The sequence below is a fragment of the Acartia tonsa genome, chromosome 6, assembly GCF_053477335.1.
Source record: "Acartia tonsa isolate MP-2025a chromosome 6, ASM5347733v1, whole genome shotgun sequence".
In the NCBI taxonomy this organism is placed as follows: Eukaryota; Metazoa; Arthropoda; class Copepoda; order Calanoida; family Acartiidae; genus Acartia; species Acartia tonsa.
In genome coordinates, this window is record NC_137265.1 from 42294198 (window position 1) to 42316936 (window position 22739).

The 22739-nt window shown below is 31.3% G+C and overlaps 2 protein-coding genes across 3 annotated transcripts in view; one reads left to right on the forward strand and one right to left on the reverse strand.

Moving 5' to 3' along the window:
• The window catches only part of LOC145322707 (E3 ubiquitin-protein ligase MARCHF6), a 46890-nt gene extending 25211 nt beyond the window's left edge, over positions 1-21679 (forward strand). For both annotated transcript variants that reach the window (XM_080164929.1, XM_080164928.1), the window contains 8 exons: positions 2316-2368; positions 2598-2700; positions 3642-3764; positions 4155-4334; positions 4733-4870; positions 19375-19496; positions 19825-19923; positions 20316-21679. In XM_080164929.1, coding sequence (XP_080021055.1) covers positions 2316-2368; positions 2598-2700; positions 3642-3764; positions 4155-4334; positions 4733-4870; positions 19375-19496; positions 19825-19923; positions 20316-20376 — 879 coding nt within the window. In that variant the 3' untranslated portion in view covers positions 20377-21679. The remainder of the gene's footprint in view (positions 1-2315; positions 2369-2597; positions 2701-3641; positions 3765-4154; positions 4335-4732; positions 4871-19374; positions 19497-19824; positions 19924-20315) is intronic.
• Usp14 (ubiquitin specific protease 14) overlaps positions 1-22739 on the reverse strand; it is a 91550-nt gene that overhangs the window by 58925 nt on the left and 9886 nt on the right. The gene's annotated exons all lie outside the window — the stretch shown is intronic.

Genomic DNA, 22739 nt, shown 5'->3' on the forward strand with positions numbered 1-22739 from the left:
CGAAATTTGACTTTTTTTTCGAAATATTTTTTGATAAAAAACATAAAAATACTACTAGAAAAAAATAACTTTTTATGACTTTAAAGGCCTGATCCTTAAAATTCAGGCAATTTTGAATAGATTTGGCTAAAAAAAAATTAGTTCTATTAGCAAAATTTCCTAAAAAAATCAAGTTGAAAAAAAGAGAAAAGTTTGGCAAAATCTGTGGTCGATTTTCCAGCTTCAAAAAACCTAGGGTAAGGGGGGGGGAAATTTCGGTTTTTTTTCGTTTTTTTTTGAAAAAAAATGGGGTAAATATTAATATTTTCAAATGAAACCAAGACCAGTAGAAAGCTTACGGAAAGGACTATCAGGTCCTAAAAGGACATTATCCTAGGACTTTTAGAAGTTGGCCGAAATTGACCGCAAAAAGTTACCGATATTTCCCCACCACCGGGGGAAATATCGGTAATTTTTTTCAACCTAAAAAAAATCGATGAAAAACGGCCAAACGGCCAGTCGAACATAAATAATCATAATTAGTATAGGTTATAGGGATTATCCACAAAAAGTTTCATAATGATCGGACTATTCCTTCTATGTTAAAAATGAATTTTTTTGAAAGACGCGAATTTTCGATTTTTTTTTTCGAAATTTTTTTTTTTTTAAACTTAAAATTAATATAAGAAAAAAAATAATCTTATTACTTTTTAGGCCTGATCCTAAAAAAGCTCACATTGAACTATAGATTTAGCCCAAAAAACATGAAAATTGATTAAATATTGACCTCAAAAATTGAATTTGAAGCAAAAGTGTCATCTTTGCAAAAAATCTTGACTACATTTTAACCTTAAAAAAATCGATGAAAAAAGGCCAAACGACCAAACAAGCATAAAAAATCATAATTAGTATAGGTGATTGGGATTAACCACAAAAAAATTCATAAAGATCGGACTATTCCTCCTATGTCAAAAATATTTTTTTTTCAAAGGACCAGAAATTTTGATTTTTTCCTCGCAAAATTTTGAATCAAAAAATAAAATTAATTTTTTTTTGTTTTTTATCTGTTCTATTCATTTTTAGGCCTAATTCTTAAAAAGTCCATATGGAATAATAGATTTGACAAAAGAAAACATGAAAACATGACCTTAAAAGTTGAATTTTAATTTCTTTTGAAATTACCAATTTTTCCCCCGGCGCCAACTTTGGTCATTTTTGAAAAAAATATTAACCCGATTTTAAAGCTCTCAACGGATTTGGAAAAAGCGGGCAATTTCTAGTTCAAAAAGTTTTTCAGATCAGCTCTAGGTCTTACCAATTTTTGTGTAGGTCGATCTTTACACACCTACTAAAAAATTTTTGGAAAAAAAAAATTTTTCGTCCGACTTTGAGACACAATAAGTACCCTTAATATTCATCTCACAAAAAATTCATTTTATGCTTTTTTGTAGGCAATTTAATAAGGAACAAATTTGCTCTCATGTTTTTTTCTGTCATTTGAAAGGAACATGGAGAAAAAGGTCATTTAATGAAGGTAGGTCGAAATTACCGAGAATAGCCCCTTACCGAAACTTCCCCCCCCTTACCCTATGACATAGTGATTTAATTACAGCATTCCCTAAAGGTAAAAGTTGCTAAATGTAATAAAGAGCATTCACAAAAAAAATTATGAAGATCGGACAATTTTTTCTACAAAAAAAAAAAAAAATTTTCTAAGTACGAGAAATTTGACTTTTTTTCTCGAAAATTTCACTTTTTTATATAAAATTGAAAAAGTTAGTATAAAAAGTGAAAAAACCGAATTCGCCCCGCTTCACTTTTAGTCGATTTAAGAAAAAACTATACAAGCTTTTTTTAAAGATTTAAACGGAAATGGATAGCCTATTAGATTCTTAATAAGTCCCCTGAAGACGTCTAAGCTCTAGCTCTTACCAGTTTTTGTCCAACTTACCGTTTTTCCGACCTAAGCAAAAAAATCGAAAAAAAAAATTTTTGTCGTCCGGCTTTAAGACCCAATAAGTACCCTAAAAATTCATCTCACAAAAATTTTATTTTATACTTTTTTGTAGGCAATTTAATAAGGAACAAATTTGATTTTATGTTTTTTTTCTGTCAGTCGATTAGAACATGGAGAAAAATGTCATTTAATGAAGGTGGTCAAAAAAATACCGACTTCACCTCAAAACCGAGATCGCCCCGCTTTACCCTAGGATTTTTCTTAGAGAGAAAAAACTTAGAATTTTAAATTGATTAAAATTTTTTAAGTATTTTTTTGTGCTTTGCTACTTTTTGATGTTGTTATACAATTATAAAAATGAATATCAATGATTTTCTAGGCATTGTTGATTCGTGATGGACCGACCGGCCACCAGCCATATATCAAACCAAAGTAAGTAATTTGATGTTTTAGCGGCAGAGTTTTTATTTTGGTTATACCACGTTGTCTTATTAGTTGGGCCATAAACTGTGAATAGGTACTATTATTGAATTCTAATAAGTTGGTTTTAAACTAGAAAGTCCAAACATTAATACCAATAATTTAGTTTTTTGTCATTCGGGAATAGGATTTATATTTAAATATATCGTCTGACTTATCCCTGAATACTATTTTATTTTAGTTATTTTGCATTGCGTATAATTGGTCTTCTCTGCTTGATGTTGGCATCCTGGCTCTTCATTTCTTTGGTTCTTATTGTTGTTCCCATCTGGGTGGGCAGACAGGTAGGATTAGTGTGCATTTCTTTGGTTCTCATTGTTGTTCCCATCTGGGTGGGGAGACAGGTAGGATTACTGTTCATTTCTTTGGTTCTCATTGTTGTTCCCATCTCTGTGGGCAGACAGGTAGGATTATTGTTCATTTCTTTGGTTCTCATTGTTGTTCCCATCTGTGATGGCAGACAGGTAGGATTATTGTTCATTTCTTTGGTTCTCATTGCTGTTTCCATCTGTGTAGGTAGGATTATTGTTCATTTCTTTGGTTCTCATTGTTGTTCCCATCTGTGATGGCAGACAGGTAGGATTATTGTTCATTTCTTTGGTTCTCATTGCTGTTTCCATCTGTGTAGGTAGGATTATTGTTCATTTCTTTGGTTCTCATTGTTGTTCCCATCTGGGTGGGCAGACAGGTAAGATTATTTTTCATTTCTTTGGTTCTCATTGCTGTTCCCATCTGTGTGGGCAGACAGGTAGGATTATTGTTCATTTTTTTGGTTTTTATTGTTGTTCCCATCTGGGTGGGCAAACAGGTAGGATTATTGTTAATTTTTTTTGGTTCTTATTGTTGTTCCTATCTGAGTGGGCAGACAGGTAGGAATATAATTATTGTTCATTTTCTAGGTTTTCATTGTTGTTCCCATCTGTATGTTAAATCAGCAATACATTAGTCTGAAGAAAAAAGTTTTTCTTAGGATAATAGTTACGTTCCATTGCTTATCTTTTTGGTAGCAAAGAATCCTATTTAAAATTTTTATATTCAATTCTTAGTAAAGTCTCTCCTTTGATAGTTTGAAAGAGTGAGTGGTTGATAAAGAAATTCAATGTTATTTCTTTTTACTATCAATACCACCTACCCTCCCCCAACAAAAATTATCATTGTTTGATAAAGTACCTATGAAAAATTTGAAATGAAATTATAGTACATAAAACTTTATTTTATATTTTAGATATTCAGTGTATGGGTTGAGGATGGGCACAAAGTGTACGAACTGTACACAAGCGCAGCTGGCTTTTATATTTGTCTTCTTCTCATTCGTGGACTTTCATTCTGTACCAATGTCATTCGACAGGTAGATATTTCAATTTTATAAGTATCTGTATGTTTGTCTGTCTGTGTGTAAGGAAGGCTAAACCGATATAGGTCTTCTTTATATTTAGGTCCAGGGAAGGTCTAAATCTATTTTGTGTGAGGGTACCCTAACCCTCCAAAGAAAAATTCATGTCTCTAGAAAAAAATATTTGACCACCAAAATTTAAAAAAACTAAAATAGTCTTAAATCTAAATCAACATTTATACGTTTAAATGCAGGTTTTTTAAAAAGACTTACCTTCATCGTTTAATGGGCTTAAGTTCATCAATGTTCAGTCAATAAGTTTCAGTATTAGCTTAGAAAAATTTGGACTTTTTTAAATCGCCCAAATTGTAAAAATACATAAATGTATGATATTATTAATTCCAGGGCTGGAGTACATTCGGAGCAAGGCTGAAGGAGTACGCTGTGATGGCCGCCAAAGCTATAATTGCATTCAGTTTGCTCCTTGGATTAATCCCGTTCTTGTTTGGATTACTGCTTGACCTGGTTATCCTGACGCCTATACAAGTTCCCCTGCACCAGTCTCCGCTTTACTTTCTATGGCAGGTAAGAAAAATTGGGGGGACTAGAGTAGTTTAGGCATGCGGAAAGATAGTTACCAGTAGATAGAGCTTTTGGGAGCTATAAAGAATTCTCAGTTTTTATGAAATGCCCGATTCCAGCACTCCTGGTGCCCAACGTTTATAAGCACATTCTCTCGTAGGTTGGATTAAAAACTTTGGGTACTTATAATAAATCTTGATTAGTTGGTTAAAAACGTTCGTAATCAGCAGATGGGGTAACTTTGTTAATCATCTTGGTAGTGTACATCAATTTATCGTTCATAGCCATATTCCATTCATAATCCTGGATTTCAGCAATATTTACTTTGAACTATGGTAGAGCAGCTGTTTTTTGCACCACCTTTACATCTTCAAGTAAAAATTAAATAAACTTCATTTCAGGACTGGTTTCTTGGACTAATGTACACCAAAATCACAGCGGCCATAACTTTCATGGGACCTGACTGGTGGCTGAAGGCTGGCATTGAACAACTGTACCAGGACGGAGTCAGAAACCTCAACCTTTCCAGAGTTCTACAGGTATGAAACAATTTCAAAATACCAGGGGAATGAGATTAGATAGACCTATTTAACAGACTTGAAGTATTCCCTTAAGTATTACTTTCCCCAAAAAGTATTTAACCTGGATCTACAGGAAGCTTTACTGTAATTTCACCGTTTTGTAACATTCGCCTTTTTGTTATTTCGCCGTTTTCTAACATTCGCCTTTTTTGTAATTTCGTCGTTTTGTAACATTCGTCTTTTTGTAATTTCGCCGTTTTGTATCCACTCCTATCTTAAGAGTATAATTATCCCTTGTGTGACAAGACTTGGTTTATCCCTTTGTATTCCTTATGTATTCTCTCATATTATTATATTTTCAGAGTATAATTATCCCTTGTGTGACAAGACTTGGTTTATCCTTGATGAGTATCCCCTATGTATTCTCTCATATTATTATATTTTCTGAGTATAATTATCCCTTGTGTGACAAGACTTGGCTTATCCCTGAGTATTCCCTATGTATTCTCTAATATTATTATATTTTCAGAGTATAATTATCCCTTGTGTGACAAGACTTGGTTTATCTTTGAGTATTCCCTATGTATTCTCTTATATTATTATATTTTCAGAGTATAATTATCCCTTGTGTGACAAGACTTGGCTTATCCCTGAGTATTCCCTTTGTATTTTCTCATATTATTATATTTTCAGAGTATAATTATCCCTTGTGTGACAAGACTTGGTTTATCCATGAGTATCCCCTATGTATTCTCTAATATTATTATATTTTCAGAGTATAATTATCCCTTGTGTGACAAGACTTGGTTTATCTTTGAGTATTCCCTATGTATTCTCTTATATTATTATATTTTCAGAGTATAATTATCCCTTGTGTGACAAGACTTGGTTTATCCCTGAGTATTCCCTATGTATTCTCAGATATTATTATATTTTCAGAGTATAATTATCCCTTGTGTGACAAGACTTGGCTTATCCTTGAGTATTCCCTATGTATTCTCTTATATTATTATATTTTCAGAGTATAATTATCCCTTGTGTGACAAGACTTGGTTTATCCATGAGTATTCCCTATGTATTTTCTCATATTATTATATTTTCAGAGTATGATATCCCTTGTGTGACAAGACTTGGTTTATCCCTGAGCATTCCCTATGTATTCTCTGATATTATTATATTTTCAGAGTATAATTATCCCTTGTGTGACAAGACTTGGTTTATCCTTGAGTATTCCCTATGTATTCTCTTATATTATTATATTTTCAGAGTATAATTATCCCTTGTGTGACAAGACTTGGTTTATCCATGAGTATCCCCTATGTATTCTCTAATATTATTATATTTTCAGAGTATAATTATCCCTTGTGTGACAAGACTTGGTTTATCCTTGAGTATTCCCTATGTATTCTCTGATATTATTATATTTTCAGAGTATAATTATCCCTTGTGTGACAAGACTTGGTTTATCCTTGAGTATTCTCAGATATTATTATATTTTCAGAGTATAATTATCCCTTGTGTGACAAGACTTGGCTTATCCTTGAGTATTCCCTATGTATTTTCTCATATTATTATATTTTCAGAGTATGATATCCCTTGTGTGACAAGACTTGGTTTATCCCTGAGCATTCCCTATGTATTCTCTGATATTATTATATTTTCAGAGTATAATTATCCCTTGTGTGACAAGACTTGGTTTATCCTTGAGTATTCCCTATGTATTCTCTGATATTATTATATTTTCAGAGTATAATTATCCCTTGTGTGACAAGACTTGGTTTATCCCTGAGTATTCCCTATGTATTTTCTCATATTATTATATTTTCAGAGTATGATTATCCCTTGTGTGACAAGACTTGGTTTATCCCTGAGTATTCCCTATGTATTCTCTCATATTATTATATTTTCAGAGTATAATTATCCCTTGTGTGACAAGACTTGGCTTATCCCTGAGTATTCCCTATGTATTCTCTGATATTATTATATTTTCAGAGTATAATTATCCCTTGTGTGACAAGACTTGGTTTATCCTTGAGTATTCCCTATGTATTCTCTCATATTATTATATTTTCAGAGTATAATTATCCCTTGTGTGACAAGACTTGGTTTATCCTTGACTATTCCCTATGTATTCTCTCATATTATTATATTTTCAGAGTATAATTATCCCTTGTGTGACAAGACTTGGTTTATCTTTGAGTATTCCCTATGTATTTTCTCATATTATATTTTCAGAGTATAATTATCCCTTGTGTGACAAGACTTGGTTTATTCCTGAGTATTCCCTATGTATTCTCTTATATTATTATATTTTCAGAGTATAATTATCCCTTGTGTGACAAGACTTGGTTTATCCTTGAGTATTCCCTATGTATTTTCTCATATTATTATATTTTTAGAGTATAATTATCCCTTGTGTGACAAGACTTGGCTTATCCCTGAGTATTCCCTATGTATATTCTCATATTATTATATTTTCAGAGTATAATTATCCCTTGTGTGACAAGACTTGGTTTATCCCTGAGTATCCCCTATGTATTCTCTCATATTATTATATTTTCAGAGTATAATTATCCCTTGTGTGACAAGACTTGGTTTATCCTTGAGTATTCCCTATGTATTCTCTTATATTATTATATTTTCAGAGTATAATTATCCCTTGTGTGACAAGACTTGGTTTATCCATGAGTATCCCCTATGTATTCTCTAATATTATTATATTTTCAGAGTATAATTATCCCTTGTGTGACAAGACTTGGTTTATCCCTGAGTATCTCCTATGTATTCTCTGATATTATTATATTTTCTGAGTATAATTATCCCTTGTGTGACAAGACTTGGTTTATCCATGAGTATCCCCTATCACTGTGGGCTAGAATTGAATCAAGACAAAAGTAAGTGCCGAGCCCTGGGACCTATGTATGGTGAAAATAGACATAAAACCATGATGATTCCAGGTAAAACCAAAATATTTCAGCGGGGTCTTTTTGTTTTATTTCAATTTTAAGTTCTGAAAAAAAATTGAAAAAAATATGAAAATCTTTAATAAAAAACAAACAAAAACTGTTTTTCAAAATTTTTTTTCACTAAAAGATACAAACAACTTATATACATACTATAAGCTTTAAAAAAATCAAAATTTTCAAATTTAGGACTGCCTTTCCAAGGTTAGAAGAAAAATCCTAACAACGAATTCTAACATATTTCTGATCAACATAGCAATAAAACGTCTTTTGCTAAATCTTTAACATCAAAATTAAATAGCACTTACTAAAGACTTTTTTTCATTTAAACTTATACTTTTTACATTATTTAACTTTTAAGATTGTGTTTTTTTAAAAGAAAGGTTGCGTGATTTTTTTCCTCATAATTAATTTATCTTAATATGCTGCATTATAAGTGACTGACATTGTAGGCTGTGATGGCTTAGAAAACTCAATATCAGTTTTGTTAGCCCAGGCCATCGGCCCCAGGGGCGTCCAAGCTTTTTATTTTGGGGGGGGTAAAATTTTTTTAAGGGGGGGGTAATTTGGTTTTGGGGGGGGTAAAATGGCGCGCGAAGCGCGCCGCAAATTTTTTTTACCCCCCCCAAAATTTTTACCCCGGGGGTAAAATTTGCTTGGGGGGGGTAATTACCCCCCCTGAAATCTGTTGGCAGGGGTAAAATTTGTTTACCCCCCCCAAAATTTACCCCCGGGGTAAAATTTTTGGGGGGGGTAATTTAAATTTTATAAAAAATTTAGTATTAAAAATGCGCGCGAAGCGCGCAAAAATTTTTTTTGTTAGAGATTTTCTATTTTGGGGGGAGTATTTACCCCCCCAAAATGGTTTGGGGGGGGTAAATACCCCCCCCAAAATCGTTGGGGGTGCCTACGGCACCCCCAAGGTAGGGGTAATTTTTTTTTGGGGGGGGTATTGTTCACAAAATTTTGGGGGTGCCTACGGCACCCCCAAAATCGTTTGGGGGTGCCAAATGGCCCATTACCCCCCCCCTTGGACGCCTATGATCGGCCCCTCGGGGCCTACAAAACTAGTTTTAATCTTTTTATTTTTATTTTACTATCTGCTAAAAGCTGTCTATAATCCCATACAATAAATAACTATTAAACATACCAATTAAAGTGAAACAGGGATCTTAAGGGATAAGACAAAGGATGATAAATTGATTACTTCTTCTGTAGATTAATATTATTGGTTAAAAAGTTTGGACTTTGCATGTTTGAACCATCAAATCATTAATCAATTAATAAATTATCAATAAAACATACCAAGACTAATAGTATAAACCAAACAATCAAGATGAAAAATAAAGTTCCCAAAGTTTTTGAACCAATGAATGAGAAAATATTTATAAAGAACTTTGGGTACCAGCAAATTTTACATTCCAATGTCCCCTTGATCCATATTAAATCTACCAATTCATAAATTGAAGGATTTATTTATCAGTATAATTTAATTGTAAACAACAAAACAACAGGGAAGAAGGGGACATAAGAACTGTAAAGATTCTTAGAAATAGGAAAAGTTTTCTTTTGTGTGGACACTGCTAGTTTGAACCATCCAATTAAGATTTAATAAAAGACCAGTTAACTAATTAGATAACGTGTCTATAAAAACTTTTGGTACCAGTATAATTTATAGTCACATGCCATACTCGGCGAGGGTGATGTAATAAAGAGTAGCTCACTTGTGACAGCGGGTCAAGGTATAATATACTTGAGCGTGGAGCTTAATAGCCCTAGTGGCTAAACAAAAATGTTTCATCCTTCTTCATTACTACTTAGGTCCAAACACTAAGAAACAATGGCTACACAAACAAATAAACAGTCACATTTTTCCTCCCTTCTTGCCGATTTGCATGTATTTATCATGTATAAAATCAATTATTTATCATACATTGGGAGGTAGGGGGCTTTGGACTGTTTATAACACTAGTCTAAAAAGTTCTATAATAATAATTTATTATTCGTTGGCTTATATTTTAGTAAAAATATTTTGTTTTGTTTATTCTAGGTTTTTTTAAAATGAAACTTATATGGAATGTGTCCCAGAAATAGAGAGGACAATTGACTGTTTAATACACTAGTCTCCAAACTTTATAAAGACATTTCTTATTCTTTGACTTAACAACTTTGGGTACTTTTGAATAGTTTTGTTTTTGTCTGTTTTCAGGGGAAATTTAATTTGTATAGCAGCTATTCAAGACAGACGGCTGCATCTTTTGTAAAGATTCCCTAAACAATTTACTTTGTTTATCAGTCAAGGTCTATAAATATTAAAATTATAAAATACGCAAGAAAGGTTTCAGGATTTAAAGAAATTCTTTTTAAAACTGCTTGTCTATATTCCCATCTCATCCATGTTATTGATGTTGTCATCCTTGTTTCTTTCTTTCAGGGATCTTAAGGGATAAGACAAAGGACAATAAAGTGATACATGTAGATTTCCACAAATTATGACAAGGAAACTAACCATTTCTTATGTAAAATTATTGTTTGATTATATGTTTGTAAAATATTAGTTTGAAACCATTCCATTAATTTTAGTAAAAGTACACAATTTTTTTTGAGCTAACGTGGGTACTGGTGTGATTTACATCCCAATGTCCCCTCCCTCTTATAATTAGCAAAATAAATTTTAAAACGGCATTCTGCTTTTCAAAACAGGATATTTAAATAATTTGTATGATAGAACAAAAGATCCTAAAACTCTAGACAAAAAGTAACAGGATGTCTTTCTGTCTATATATAAGTGTATGTTTAACGAAGGAGGGAGGGAGTGAACTGGACATAGAATTGTAAATCATATCCAAAGTTTTATAAACACATTTTCTCATCCTTTTGATAATTTATGAATTGATTAATGATTTGATGGTTCAAACATGCAAAGTCCAAACTTTTTAACCAATAATATTAATCTACAGAAGGAGTAATCAATTTATCATCCTTTGTCTTATCCCTTAAGATCCCTGTTTCACTTTAATTGGTATGTTTAATAGTTATTTATTGTATGGGATTATAGACAGCTTTTAGCAGATAGTAAAATAAAAATAAAAAGATTAAAACTAGTTTTGTAGGCCCCGAGGGGCCGATGGCCTGGGCTAACAAAACTGATATTGAGTTTTCTAAGCCATCACAGCCTACAATGTCAGTCACTTATAATGCAGCATATTAAGATAAATTAATTATGAGAAAAAAAATCACGCAACCTTTCTTTTAAAAAAACACAATCTTAAAAGTTAAATAATGTAAAAAGTATAAGTTTAAATGAAAAAAAGTCTTTAGTAAGTGCTATTTAATTTTGATGTTAAAGATTTAGCAAAAGACGTTTTATTGCTATGTTGATCAGAAATATGTTAGAATTCGTTGTTAGGATTTTTCTTCTAACCTTGGAAAGGCAGTCCTAAATTTGAAAATTTTGATTTTTTTAAAGCTTATAGTATGTATATAAGTTGTTTGTATCTTCTAGTGAAAAAAAATTTTGAAAAACAGTTTTTGTTTGTTTTTTATTAAAGATTTTCATATTTTTTTCAATTTTTTTTCAGAACTTAAAATTGAAATAAAACAAAAAGACCCTGCTGAAATATTTTGGTTTTACCTGGAATCATCATGGTTTTATGTCTATTTTCACCATACATAGGTCCCAGGGCTCGGCACTTACTTTTGTCTTGATTCAATTCTAGCCCACAGTGCTATGTATTCTCTAATATTATTATATTTTCTGAGTATAATTATCCCTTGTGTGACAAGACTTGGTTTATCCTTGAGTATTCCCTATGTATTCTCTGATATTATTATATTTTCAGAGTATAATTATCCCTTGTGTGACAAGACTTGGTTTATCCTTGAGTATTCCCTATGTATTCTCTTATATTATTATATTTTCAGAGTATAATTATCCCTTGTGTGACAAGACTTGGCTTATCCCTGAGTATTCCCTTTGTATTTTCTCATATTATTATATTTTCAGAGTATAATTATCCCTTGTGTGACAAGACTTGGTTTATCTTTGAGTATTCCCTATGTATTCTCTTATATTATTATATTTTCAGAGTATAATTATCCCTTGTGTGACAAGACTTGGTTTATCCCTGAGTATTCCCTATGTATTCTCAGATATTATTATATTTTCAGAGTATAATTATCCCTTGTGTGACAAGACTTGGCTTATCCTTGAGTATTCCCTATGTATTTTCTCATATTATTATATTTTCAGAGTATGATTATCCCTTGTGTGACAAGACTTGGTTTATCCCTGAGCATTCCCTATGTATTCTCTGATATTATTATATTTTCAGAGTATAATTATCCCTTGTGTGACAAGACTTGGTTTATCCCTGAGTATTCCCTATGTATTCTCTCATATTATTATATTTTCAGAGTATAATTATCCCTTGTGTGACAAGACTTGGTTTATCCCTGAGTATTCCCTATGTATTCTCTAATATTATTATATTTTCTGAGTATAATTATCCCTTGTGTGACAAGACTTGGTTTATCCTTGAGTATTCCCTATGTATTCTCTGATATTATTATATTTTCAGAGTATAATTATCCCTTGTGTGACAAGACTTGGTTTATCCTTGAGTATTCCCTATGTATTCTCTGATATTATTATATTTTCAGAGTATAATTATCCCTTGTGTGACAAGACTTGGTTTATCCTTGAGTATTCCCTATGTATTCTCTTATATTATTATATTTTCAGAGTATAATTATCCCTTGTGTGACAAGACTTGGTTTATCCTTGAGTATTCCCTATGTATTTTCTCATATTATTATATTTTCAGAGTATAATTATCCCTTGTGTGACAAGACTTGGTTTATCCTTGAGTATTCCCTATGTATTTTCTCATATTATTATATTTTCAGAGTATAATTATCCCTTGTGTGACAAGACTTGGTTTATCCTTGAGTATTCCCTATGTATTCTCTGATATTATTATATTTTCAGAGTATAATTATCCCTTGTGTGACAAGACTTGGTTTATCCTTGAGTATTCCCTATGTATTCTCTTATATTATTATATTTTCAGAGTATAATTATCCCTTGTGTGACAAGACTTGGTTTATCCTTGAGTATTGAGTATACCCTATGTATTCTCTGATATTATTATATTTTCAGAGTATAATTATCCCTTGTGTGACAAGACTTGGTTTATCCCTGAGTATTCCCTATGTATTTTCTCATATTATTATATTTTCAGAGTATGATTATCCCTTGTGTGACAAGACTTGGTTTATCCCTGAGTATTCCCTATGTATTCTCTCATATTATTATATTTTCAGAGTATAATTATCCCTTGTGTGACAAGACTTGGCTTATCCCTGAGTATTCCCTATGTATTCTCTGATATTATTATATTTTCAGAGTATAATTATCCCTTGTGTGACAAGACTTGGTTTATCCTTGAGTATTCCCTATGTATTCTCTCATATTATTATATTTTCAGAGTATAATTATCCCTTGTGTGACAAGACTTGGTTTATCCTTAAGTATTCCCTATGTATTCTCTCATATTATTATATTTTCAGAGTATAATTTTCCCTTGTGTGACAAGACTTGGCTTATCCTTGAGTATTCGCTATGTATTCTCTGATATTATTATATTTTCAGAGTATAATTATCCCTTGTGTGACAAGACTTGGTTTATCTTTGAGTATTCCCTATGTATTTTCTCATATTATATTTTCAGAGTATAATTATCCCTTGTGTGACAAGACTTGGTTTATCCTTGAGTATTCCCTATGTATTCTCTCATATTATTATATTTTCAGAGTATAATTATCCCTTGTGTGACAAGACTTGGTTTATCCTTGAGTATTCCCTATGTATTCTCTCATATTATTATATTTTCAGAGTATAATTATCCCTTGTGTGACAAGACTTGGTTTATCTTTGAGTATTCCCTATGTATTTTCTCATATTATATTTTCAGAGTATAATTATCCCTTGTGTGACAAGACTTGGTTTATTCCTGAGTATTCCCTATGTATTCTCTTATATTATTATATTTTCAGAGTATAATTATCCCTTGTGTGACAAGACTTGGTTTATCCTTGAGTATTCCCTATGTATTTTCTCATATTATTATATTTTTAGAGTATAATTATCCCTTGTGTGACAAGACTTGGCTTATCCCTGAGTATTCCCTATGTATATTCTCATATTATTATATTTTCAGAGTATAATTATCCCTTGTGTGACAAGACTTGGTTTATCCCTGAGTATCCCCTATGTATTCTCTCATATTATTATATTTTCAGAGTATAATTATCCCTTGTGTGACAAGACTTGGTTTATCCTTGAGTATTCCCTATGTATTCTCTTATATTATTATATTTTCAGAGTATAATTATCCCTTGTGTGACAAGACTTGGTTTATCCATGAGTATCCCCTATGTATTCTCTAATATTATTATATTTTCAGAGTATAATTATCCCTTGTGTGACAAGACTTGGTTTATCCCTGAGTATCTCCTATGTATTCTCTGATATTATTATATTTTCTGAGTATAATTATCCCTTGTGTGACAAGACTTGGTTTATCCATGAGTATCCCCTATGTATTCTCTAATATTATTATATTTTCTGAGTATAATTATCCCTTGTGTGACAAGACTTGGTTTATCCTTGAGTATTCCCTATGTATTCTCTGATATTATTATATTTTCAGAGTATAATTATCCCTTGTGTGACAAGACTTGGTTTATCCTTGAGTATTCCCTATGTATTCTCTTATATTATTATATTTTCAGAGTATAATTATCCCTTGTGTGACAAGACTTGGCTTATCCCTGAGTATTCCCTTTGTATTTTCTCATATTATTATATTTTCAGAGTATAATTATCCCTTGTGTGACAAGACTTGGTTTATCTTTGAGTATTCCCTATGTATTCTCTTATATTATTATATTTTCAGAGTATAATTATCCCTTGTGTGACAAGACTTGGTTTATCCCTGAGTATTCCCTATGTATTCTCAGATATTATTATATTTTCAGAGTATAATTATCCCTTGTGTGACAAGACTTGGCTTATCCTTGAGTATTCCCTATGTATTTTCTCATATTATTATATTTTCAGAGTATGATTATCCCTTGTGTGACAAGACTTGGTTTATCCCTGAGCATTCCCTATGTATTCTCTGATATTATTATATTTTCAGAGTATAATTATCCCTTGTGTGACAAGACTTGGTTTATCCCTGAGTATTCCCTATGTATTCTCTCATATTATTATATTTTCAGAGTATAATTATCCCTTGTGTGACAAGACTTGGTTTATCCCTGAGTATTCCCTATGTATTCTCTAATATTATTATATTTTCTGAGTATAATTATCCCTTGTGTGACAAGACTTGGTTTATCCTTGAGTATTCCCTATGTATTCTCTGATATTATTATATTTTCAGAGTATAATTATCCCTTGTGTGACAAGACTTGGTTTATCCTTGAGTATTCCCTATGTATTCTCTTATATTATTATATTTTCAGAGTATAATTATCCCTTGTGTGACAAGACTTGGTTTATCCTTGAGTATTCCCTATGTATTCTCTTATATTATTATATTTTCAGAGTATAATTATCCCTTGTGTGACAAGACTTGGTTTATCCTTGAGTATTCCCTATGTATTCTCTCATATTATTATATTTTCAGAGTATAATTATCCCTTGTGTGACAAGACTTGGTTTATCCTTGAGTATTGAGTATACCCTATGTATTCTCTGATATTATTATATTTTCAGAGTATAATTATCCCTTGTGTGACAAGACTTGGTTTATCCCTGAGTATTCCCTATGTATTTTCTCATATTTTTATATTTTCAGAGTATGATTATCCCTTGTGTGACAAGACTTGGTTTATCCCTGAGTATTCCCTATGTATTCTCTCATATTATTATATTTTCAGAGTATAATTATCCCTTGTGTGACAAGACTTGGCTTATCCCTGAGTATTCCCTATGTATTCTCTGATATTATTATATTTTCAGAGTATAATTATCCCTTGTGTGACAAGACTTGGTTTATCCTTGAGTATTCCCTATGTATTCTCTCATATTATTATATTTTCAGAGTATAATTATCCCTTGTGTGACAAGACTTGGTTTATCCTTAAGTATTCCCTATGTATTCTCTCATATTATTATATTTTTAGAGTATAATTATCCCTTGTGTGACAAGACTTGGTTTATCCTTGAGTATTCTCTATGTATTCTCTTATATTATTATATTTTCAGAGTATAATTTTCCCTTGTGTGACAAGACTTGGCTTATCCTTGAGTATTCCCTATGTATTCTCTGATATTATTATATTTTCAGAGTATAATTATCCCTTGTGTGACAAGACTTGGTTTATCTTTGAGTATTCCCTATGTATTTTCTCATATTATATTTTCAGAGTATAATTATCCCTTGTGTGACAAGACTTGGTTTATTCCTGAGTATTCCCTATGTATTCTCTTATATTATTATATTTTCAGAGTATAATTATCCCTTGTGTGACAAGACTTGGTTTATCCTTGAGTATTCCCTATGTATTTTCTCATATTATTATATTTTCAGAGTATAATTATCCCTTGTGTGACAAGACTTGGTTTATCCCTGAGTATCTCCTATGTATTCTCTGATATTATTATATTTTCTGAGTATAATTATCCCTTGTGTGACAAGACTTGGTTTATCCTTGAGGTTTCCCTATGTATTCTCTTATATTATTATATTTTCAGAGTATAATTATCCCTTGTGTGACAAGACTTGGTTTATCCATGAGTATCCCCTATGTATTCTCTAATATTATTATATTTTCAGAGTATAATTATCCCTTGTGTGACAAGACTTGGTTTATCTTTGAGTATTCCCTATGTATTCTCTTATATTATTATATTTTCAGAGTATAATTATCCCTTGTGTGACAAGACTTGGTTTATCCCTGAGTATTCCCTATGTATTCTCAGATATTATTATATTTTCAGAGTATAATTATCCCTTGTGTGACAAGACTTGGCTTATCCTTGAGTATTCCCTATGTATTTTCTCATATTATTATATTTTCAGAGTATGATTATCCCTTGTGTGACAAGACTTGGTTTATCCCTGAGCATTCCCTATGTATTCTCTGATATTATTATATTTTCAGAGTATAATTATCCCTTGTGTGACAAGACTTGGTTTATCCCTGAGTATTCCCTATGTATTCTCTCATATTATTATATTTTCAGAGTATAATTATCCCTTGTGTGACAAGACTTGGTTTATCCCTGAGTATTCCCTATGTATTCTCTAATATTATTATATTTTCTGAGTATAATTATCCCTTGTGTGACAAGACTTGGTTTATCCTTGAGTATTCCCTATGTATTCTCTGATATTATTATATTTTCAGAGTATAATTATCCCTTGTGTGACAAGACTTGGTTTATCCTTGAGTATTCCCTATGTATTCTCTTATATTATTATATTTTCAGAGTATAATTATCCCTTGTGTGACAAGACTTGGTTTATCCTTGAGTATTCCCTATGTATTCTCTTATATTATTATATTTTCAGAGTATAATTATCCCTTGTGTGACAAGACTTGGTTTATCCTTGAGTATTCCCTATGTATTTTCTCATATTATTATATTTTCAGAGTATAATTATCCCTTGTGTGACAAGACTTGGTTTATCCTTGAGTATTCCCTATGTATTTTCTCATATTATTATATTTTCAGAGTATAATTATCCCTTGTGTGACAAGACTTGGTTTATCCTTGAGTATTCCCTATGTATTCTCTGATATTATTATATTTTCAGAGTATAATTATCCCTTGTGTGACAAGACTTGGTTTATCCTTGAGTATTCTCTATGTATTCTCTTATATTATTATATTTTCAGAGTATAATTATCCCTTGTGTGACAAGACTTGGTTTATCCTTGAGTATTGAGTATACCCTATGTATTCTCTGATATTATTATATTTTCAGAGTATAATTATCCCTTGTGTGACAAGACTTGGTTTATCCCTGAGTATTCCCTATGTATTTTCTCATATTATTATATTTTCAGAGTATGATTATCCCTTGTGTGACAAGACTTGGTTTATCCCTGAGTATTCCCTATGTATTCTCTCATATTATTATATTTTCAGAGTATAATTATCCCTTGTGTGACAAGACTTGGCTTATCCCTGAGTATTCCCTATGTATTCTCTGATATTATTATATTTTCAGAGTATAATTATCCCTTGTGTGACAAGACTTGGTTTATCCTTGAGTATTCCCTATGTATTCTCTCATATTATTATATTTTCAGAGTATAATTATCCCTTGTGTGACAAGACTTGGTTTATCCTTAAGTATTCCCTATGTATTCTCTCATATTATTATATTTTCAGAGTATAATTTTCCCTTGTGTGACAAGACTTGGCTTATCCTTGAGTATTCCCTATGTATTCTCTGATATTATTATATTTTCAGAGTATAATTATCCCTTGTGTGACAAGACTTGGTTTATCTTTGAGTATTCCCTATGTATTTTCTCATATTATATTTTCAGAGTATAATTATCCCTTGTGTGACAAGACTTGGTTTATTCCTGAGTATTCCCTATGTATTCTCTTATATTATTATATTTTCAGAGTATAATTATCCCTTGTGTGACAAGACTTGGTTTATCCTTGAGTATTCCCTATGTATTTTCTCATATTATTATATTTTCAGAGTATAATTATCCCTTGTGTGACAAGACTTGGTTTATCCCTGAGTATCTCCTATGTATTCTCTGATATTATTATATTTTCTGAGTATAATTATCCCTTGTGTGACAAGACTTGGTTTATCCTTGAGTATTCCCTATGTATTCTCTTATATTATTATATTTTCAGAGTATAATTATCCCTTGTGTGACAAGACTTGGTTTATCCATGAGTATCCCCTATGTATTCTCTAATATTATTATATTTTCAGAGTATAATTATCCCTTGTGTGACAAGACTTGGTTTATCCCTGAGTATTCCCTATGTATTCTCTCATATTATTATATTTTCAGAGTATAATTATCCCTTGTGTGACAAGACTTGGTTTATCCATGAGTATCCCCTATGTATTCTCTAATATTATTATATTTTCTGAGTATAATTATCCCTTGTGTGACAAGACTTGGTTTATCCTTGAGTATTCCCTATGTATTCTCTGATATTATTATATTTTCAGAGTATAATTATCCCTTGTGTGACAAGACTTGGTTTATCCTTGAGTATTCCCTATGTATTCTCTTATATTATTATATTTTCAGAGTATAATTATCCCTTGTGTGACAAGACTTGGTTTATCCCTGAGTATCTCCTATGTATTCTCTCATATTATTATATTTTCAGAGTATAATTATTCCTTGTGTGACAAGACTTGGTTTATCCATGAGTATTCCCTATGTATTCTCTAATATTATTATATTTTCAGAGTATAATTATCCCTTGTGTGACAAGACTTGGTTTATCCATGAGTATTCCCTATGTATTCTCTAATATTATTATATTTTCAGAGTATAATTATCCCTTGTGTGACAAGACTTGGTTTATCCTTGAGTATTCCCTATGTATTCTCTCATGGTATCCTACCCATGATACTTCATGACACACATCTAGTCATCAATGTTCAAAGAAGGTAAACGTTTTTTTCCACCGCGCCTTCGAATTCGATTTATTTTCGCTGGAAATTTGCAATATACCTATAGTTCTACAGAAACGTCTAAAAAAATCAAAAAATTTGTTTTTTGTAAATGGCTTAGTATTTTCACTTCATACTCCAATGAAAGATACATACTGGTCAAGACTGTTTTTATCAGAATGTAAATCTTTTTTTTGGTCAAGCTATTGCAATTTAATCCTTCTTTGTGTTTTCAAAATATACCTTGACGGGTTAGCAGTTAGCTTGTTAATGAAATTGTTTTGTTTCATTAAAAAAAAACTGATTAAACCTGTTTTTATTATAGGATTTACCCGTTTACTTTGTTGACAGTGGTCCTTGTATTTCTTCTTATTCTTCAGTTCAGACAATTCAACAAACTATTGGAACATATCAAGAACGATAGGTAATTTTTAAGGCTTCTAATTCTAGGGGCGATTACTTTAGGAGGGTTTTGTTAGCCTCCCAAAAATAGTTGTAAACCTTCCCGGGAACTATGAGAAGATACTTTGTAAAGGAGAACCATATCGGTTCGGCAGCTTTAGACATTCTAAGCCTCAAATTTAAACCCTTTTGGATAATCTCATTTTTTTTAAAGAGGGATTGTCATATTTTAGTCAGGTATAGATTACCAGCTGTTTTTTTTCAACTGTAAAAGTCTGTTAACCCTCAGGTTGACAGGGGCTGACGCGCGGCTGCCGATCCCTTTTTATTTTAGAATTCGGAGGAAGATTATTTATCATTCTTAGGCTTATCCTTTCAAAATTACTGGATTCACACAGCAATGTTCCATTTCAGATATCTTGTTGGAAAACGTCTGGTCAACTACAATCACAAACCAGCAGAAACCAGTTCCTAACCAAAACCTTCTACTTCTACCTGTAACATTTATTGTGTATCTGCTGGTTTTAACCAATATTGAACTTGTCTGTTTTTATTTTTTTCTGGTCAACTAAATCTACCAATCATCTGTAACAAATAATTATCCTGAATTTTCAGAAAATGATTCATTTTTTTTATGGTATAACTTAAATTTTAAATTAAAAAGTCCTAGGTGTGATTTAAATATCAATCCATACAAAAAATCAAGTGATTTTTAAGTATTTATTTTAGATTTTAGTGTCAAAATTTCAATATCTTATTAATTCGCCTTATTTAATTAAATTGGACCAAATTGGTTTTTAGAAATAGATTTTCCCTTTTTCCTAGGTATACTAGATCTTACACTTTAAATACATTCGACCTTTAATTAATCTACTATGTTGCATTATTATTATTATTATTATTATCATATTATTTTTATATAATAGATATTATTATACTTATTAAAAATAAAATACACCCAGTGCTACTTAGCAAAGAAAGTTTAAGATTATTGCTAGAAAAAAATAAACTATCCTATTGCTTTATGGGCGCAGACAGTAATCATAAATTCCTAATGAACCATAAGAACACAGTGTTGGAACAATCCGTCTATATTATTTGTTTGAAAGTTTTTACTTTTTGGAACGAAATGACCGTTATTTCTTAATTTTGTACTTATATGTTAAAAGAAAATATTATATCACTTCTTTTTTTATCCTGAAAAACTCGACTGTTTAATAGTTGAGATATCATAGGTAAGGAATAATTGATAAAAACTTACCAAAATGTGTACTCGATCGTAACCAATGATATGGTTGGATTCGTATCTGTGATCCTATTGGACCATTTAATGGATTGTTAATCCACAATTTCTATATTCAATGTTAGAGAGAAATAAAATACCTATAGGTTTTAAAAAGGGAAAAGCACCAATGAATTTAAAAATAAGATATTCCACGAAGGAGCAGTTAGAATTTTTGTTAACAGGTTATTATTCTATATCCAAATACAAAAATACTAAAGGCGTATGGAGGGGGCGTGTCTATCTATTCTATATCCCCAAAAATCAAGATTTTTGGAGAACAGCTTCCTCTTTCACCCCCTAAAGTTTCACATCCCCTTGTTGAAAGGCTGTGCTCGCCACTGAATAGGATTTCTTAGTGGGAAGCAAATACCTTAAACTTTATTTTGTATAAGAGCTGTGTGTCAATATTATTTGAATGGTTGTCACTGTGTATGTGTAACTGTAAATATTTATTGTATTTGTAAGGAATAAACAAAATATATATTATTATAAACATTTGTTAAACATCAATATTAAAATTCGTGTTTTAATTTGGTTTGGGGGGGGGGGGAGAATTTTTTTATGGGAGTTTAAATAATTTTAGGGGGGGATTTTTTTCTAGGGGCGATTTCTCTTGGGAGGGTGGTGGTATCTTCCCCCAAAATAGTTATAAACCTTCCCAAAATAGTTATAAACCTTCCCGGGATTTATGAGAAGCTATCCTGTTAAGGAGAACCCGATCGGTTCAGCTGTTAGGGAGATCCTTCTGTACAGACACAGACAAACATACTTTTACTTTATTATAAGGATTATTCAGATGAGTTAAACCCTTTTTTAAATTTTCAAATAATTTAACTGTTTATTATGTATTAGCGGCTTCGCCCCTAGCCTCTAAGGGCTTTTTCCCTAAAGGTTCAGGGGAAAATTAAAAAAAAAATTCATTTTTTTTAGATATTTTATGTATTTTATAACTTTTATAACATTTTATAACTCAAGTTTATAACTTGTTATAACTTTTTATATTTATTCATATTAATATATATTTTTTAAGATCTTCGAATTTTTTCTTTTTTTTAATGTTTTTAAAAATTTCTTTGCCATAAGCCTTTTTGGGGCTTCGCCCCTACAGGAGAGGGATGGTTTTACAATCTTTTTAAATTTGAAAAAGTTTAGAAGAAGGAAAAAATTTAAAAATATAAAAAAGTATAAAAAGATGTAAAAAATTATAAAGATTTATAAAATTATATAAAAACCTAAAAAAACATTAAAATTAGAAAAAATAGGAAATTTTTTTTTGGGGGGGGGAAATTTTCAATTTAGGGGGTTTTCACCCCCCTAGAAAATACCTTAAAACCACCACAGGATCAATAGGTTTATACCCTGAAAAGTAGAATCCAATCAGTCCAGTGGTTACCGAGATCTTAACCTTCAGACGGACAGACATCAATCTACTTTGTATTATGATATAAAGATACAAGCTGCTTAGATCCAGAGATCTAAAAGGATAAGACAATGACCGATAAATTGATGTACATCCTAAATGAGGATTCACAAAATTACCCCTTATGTAGATT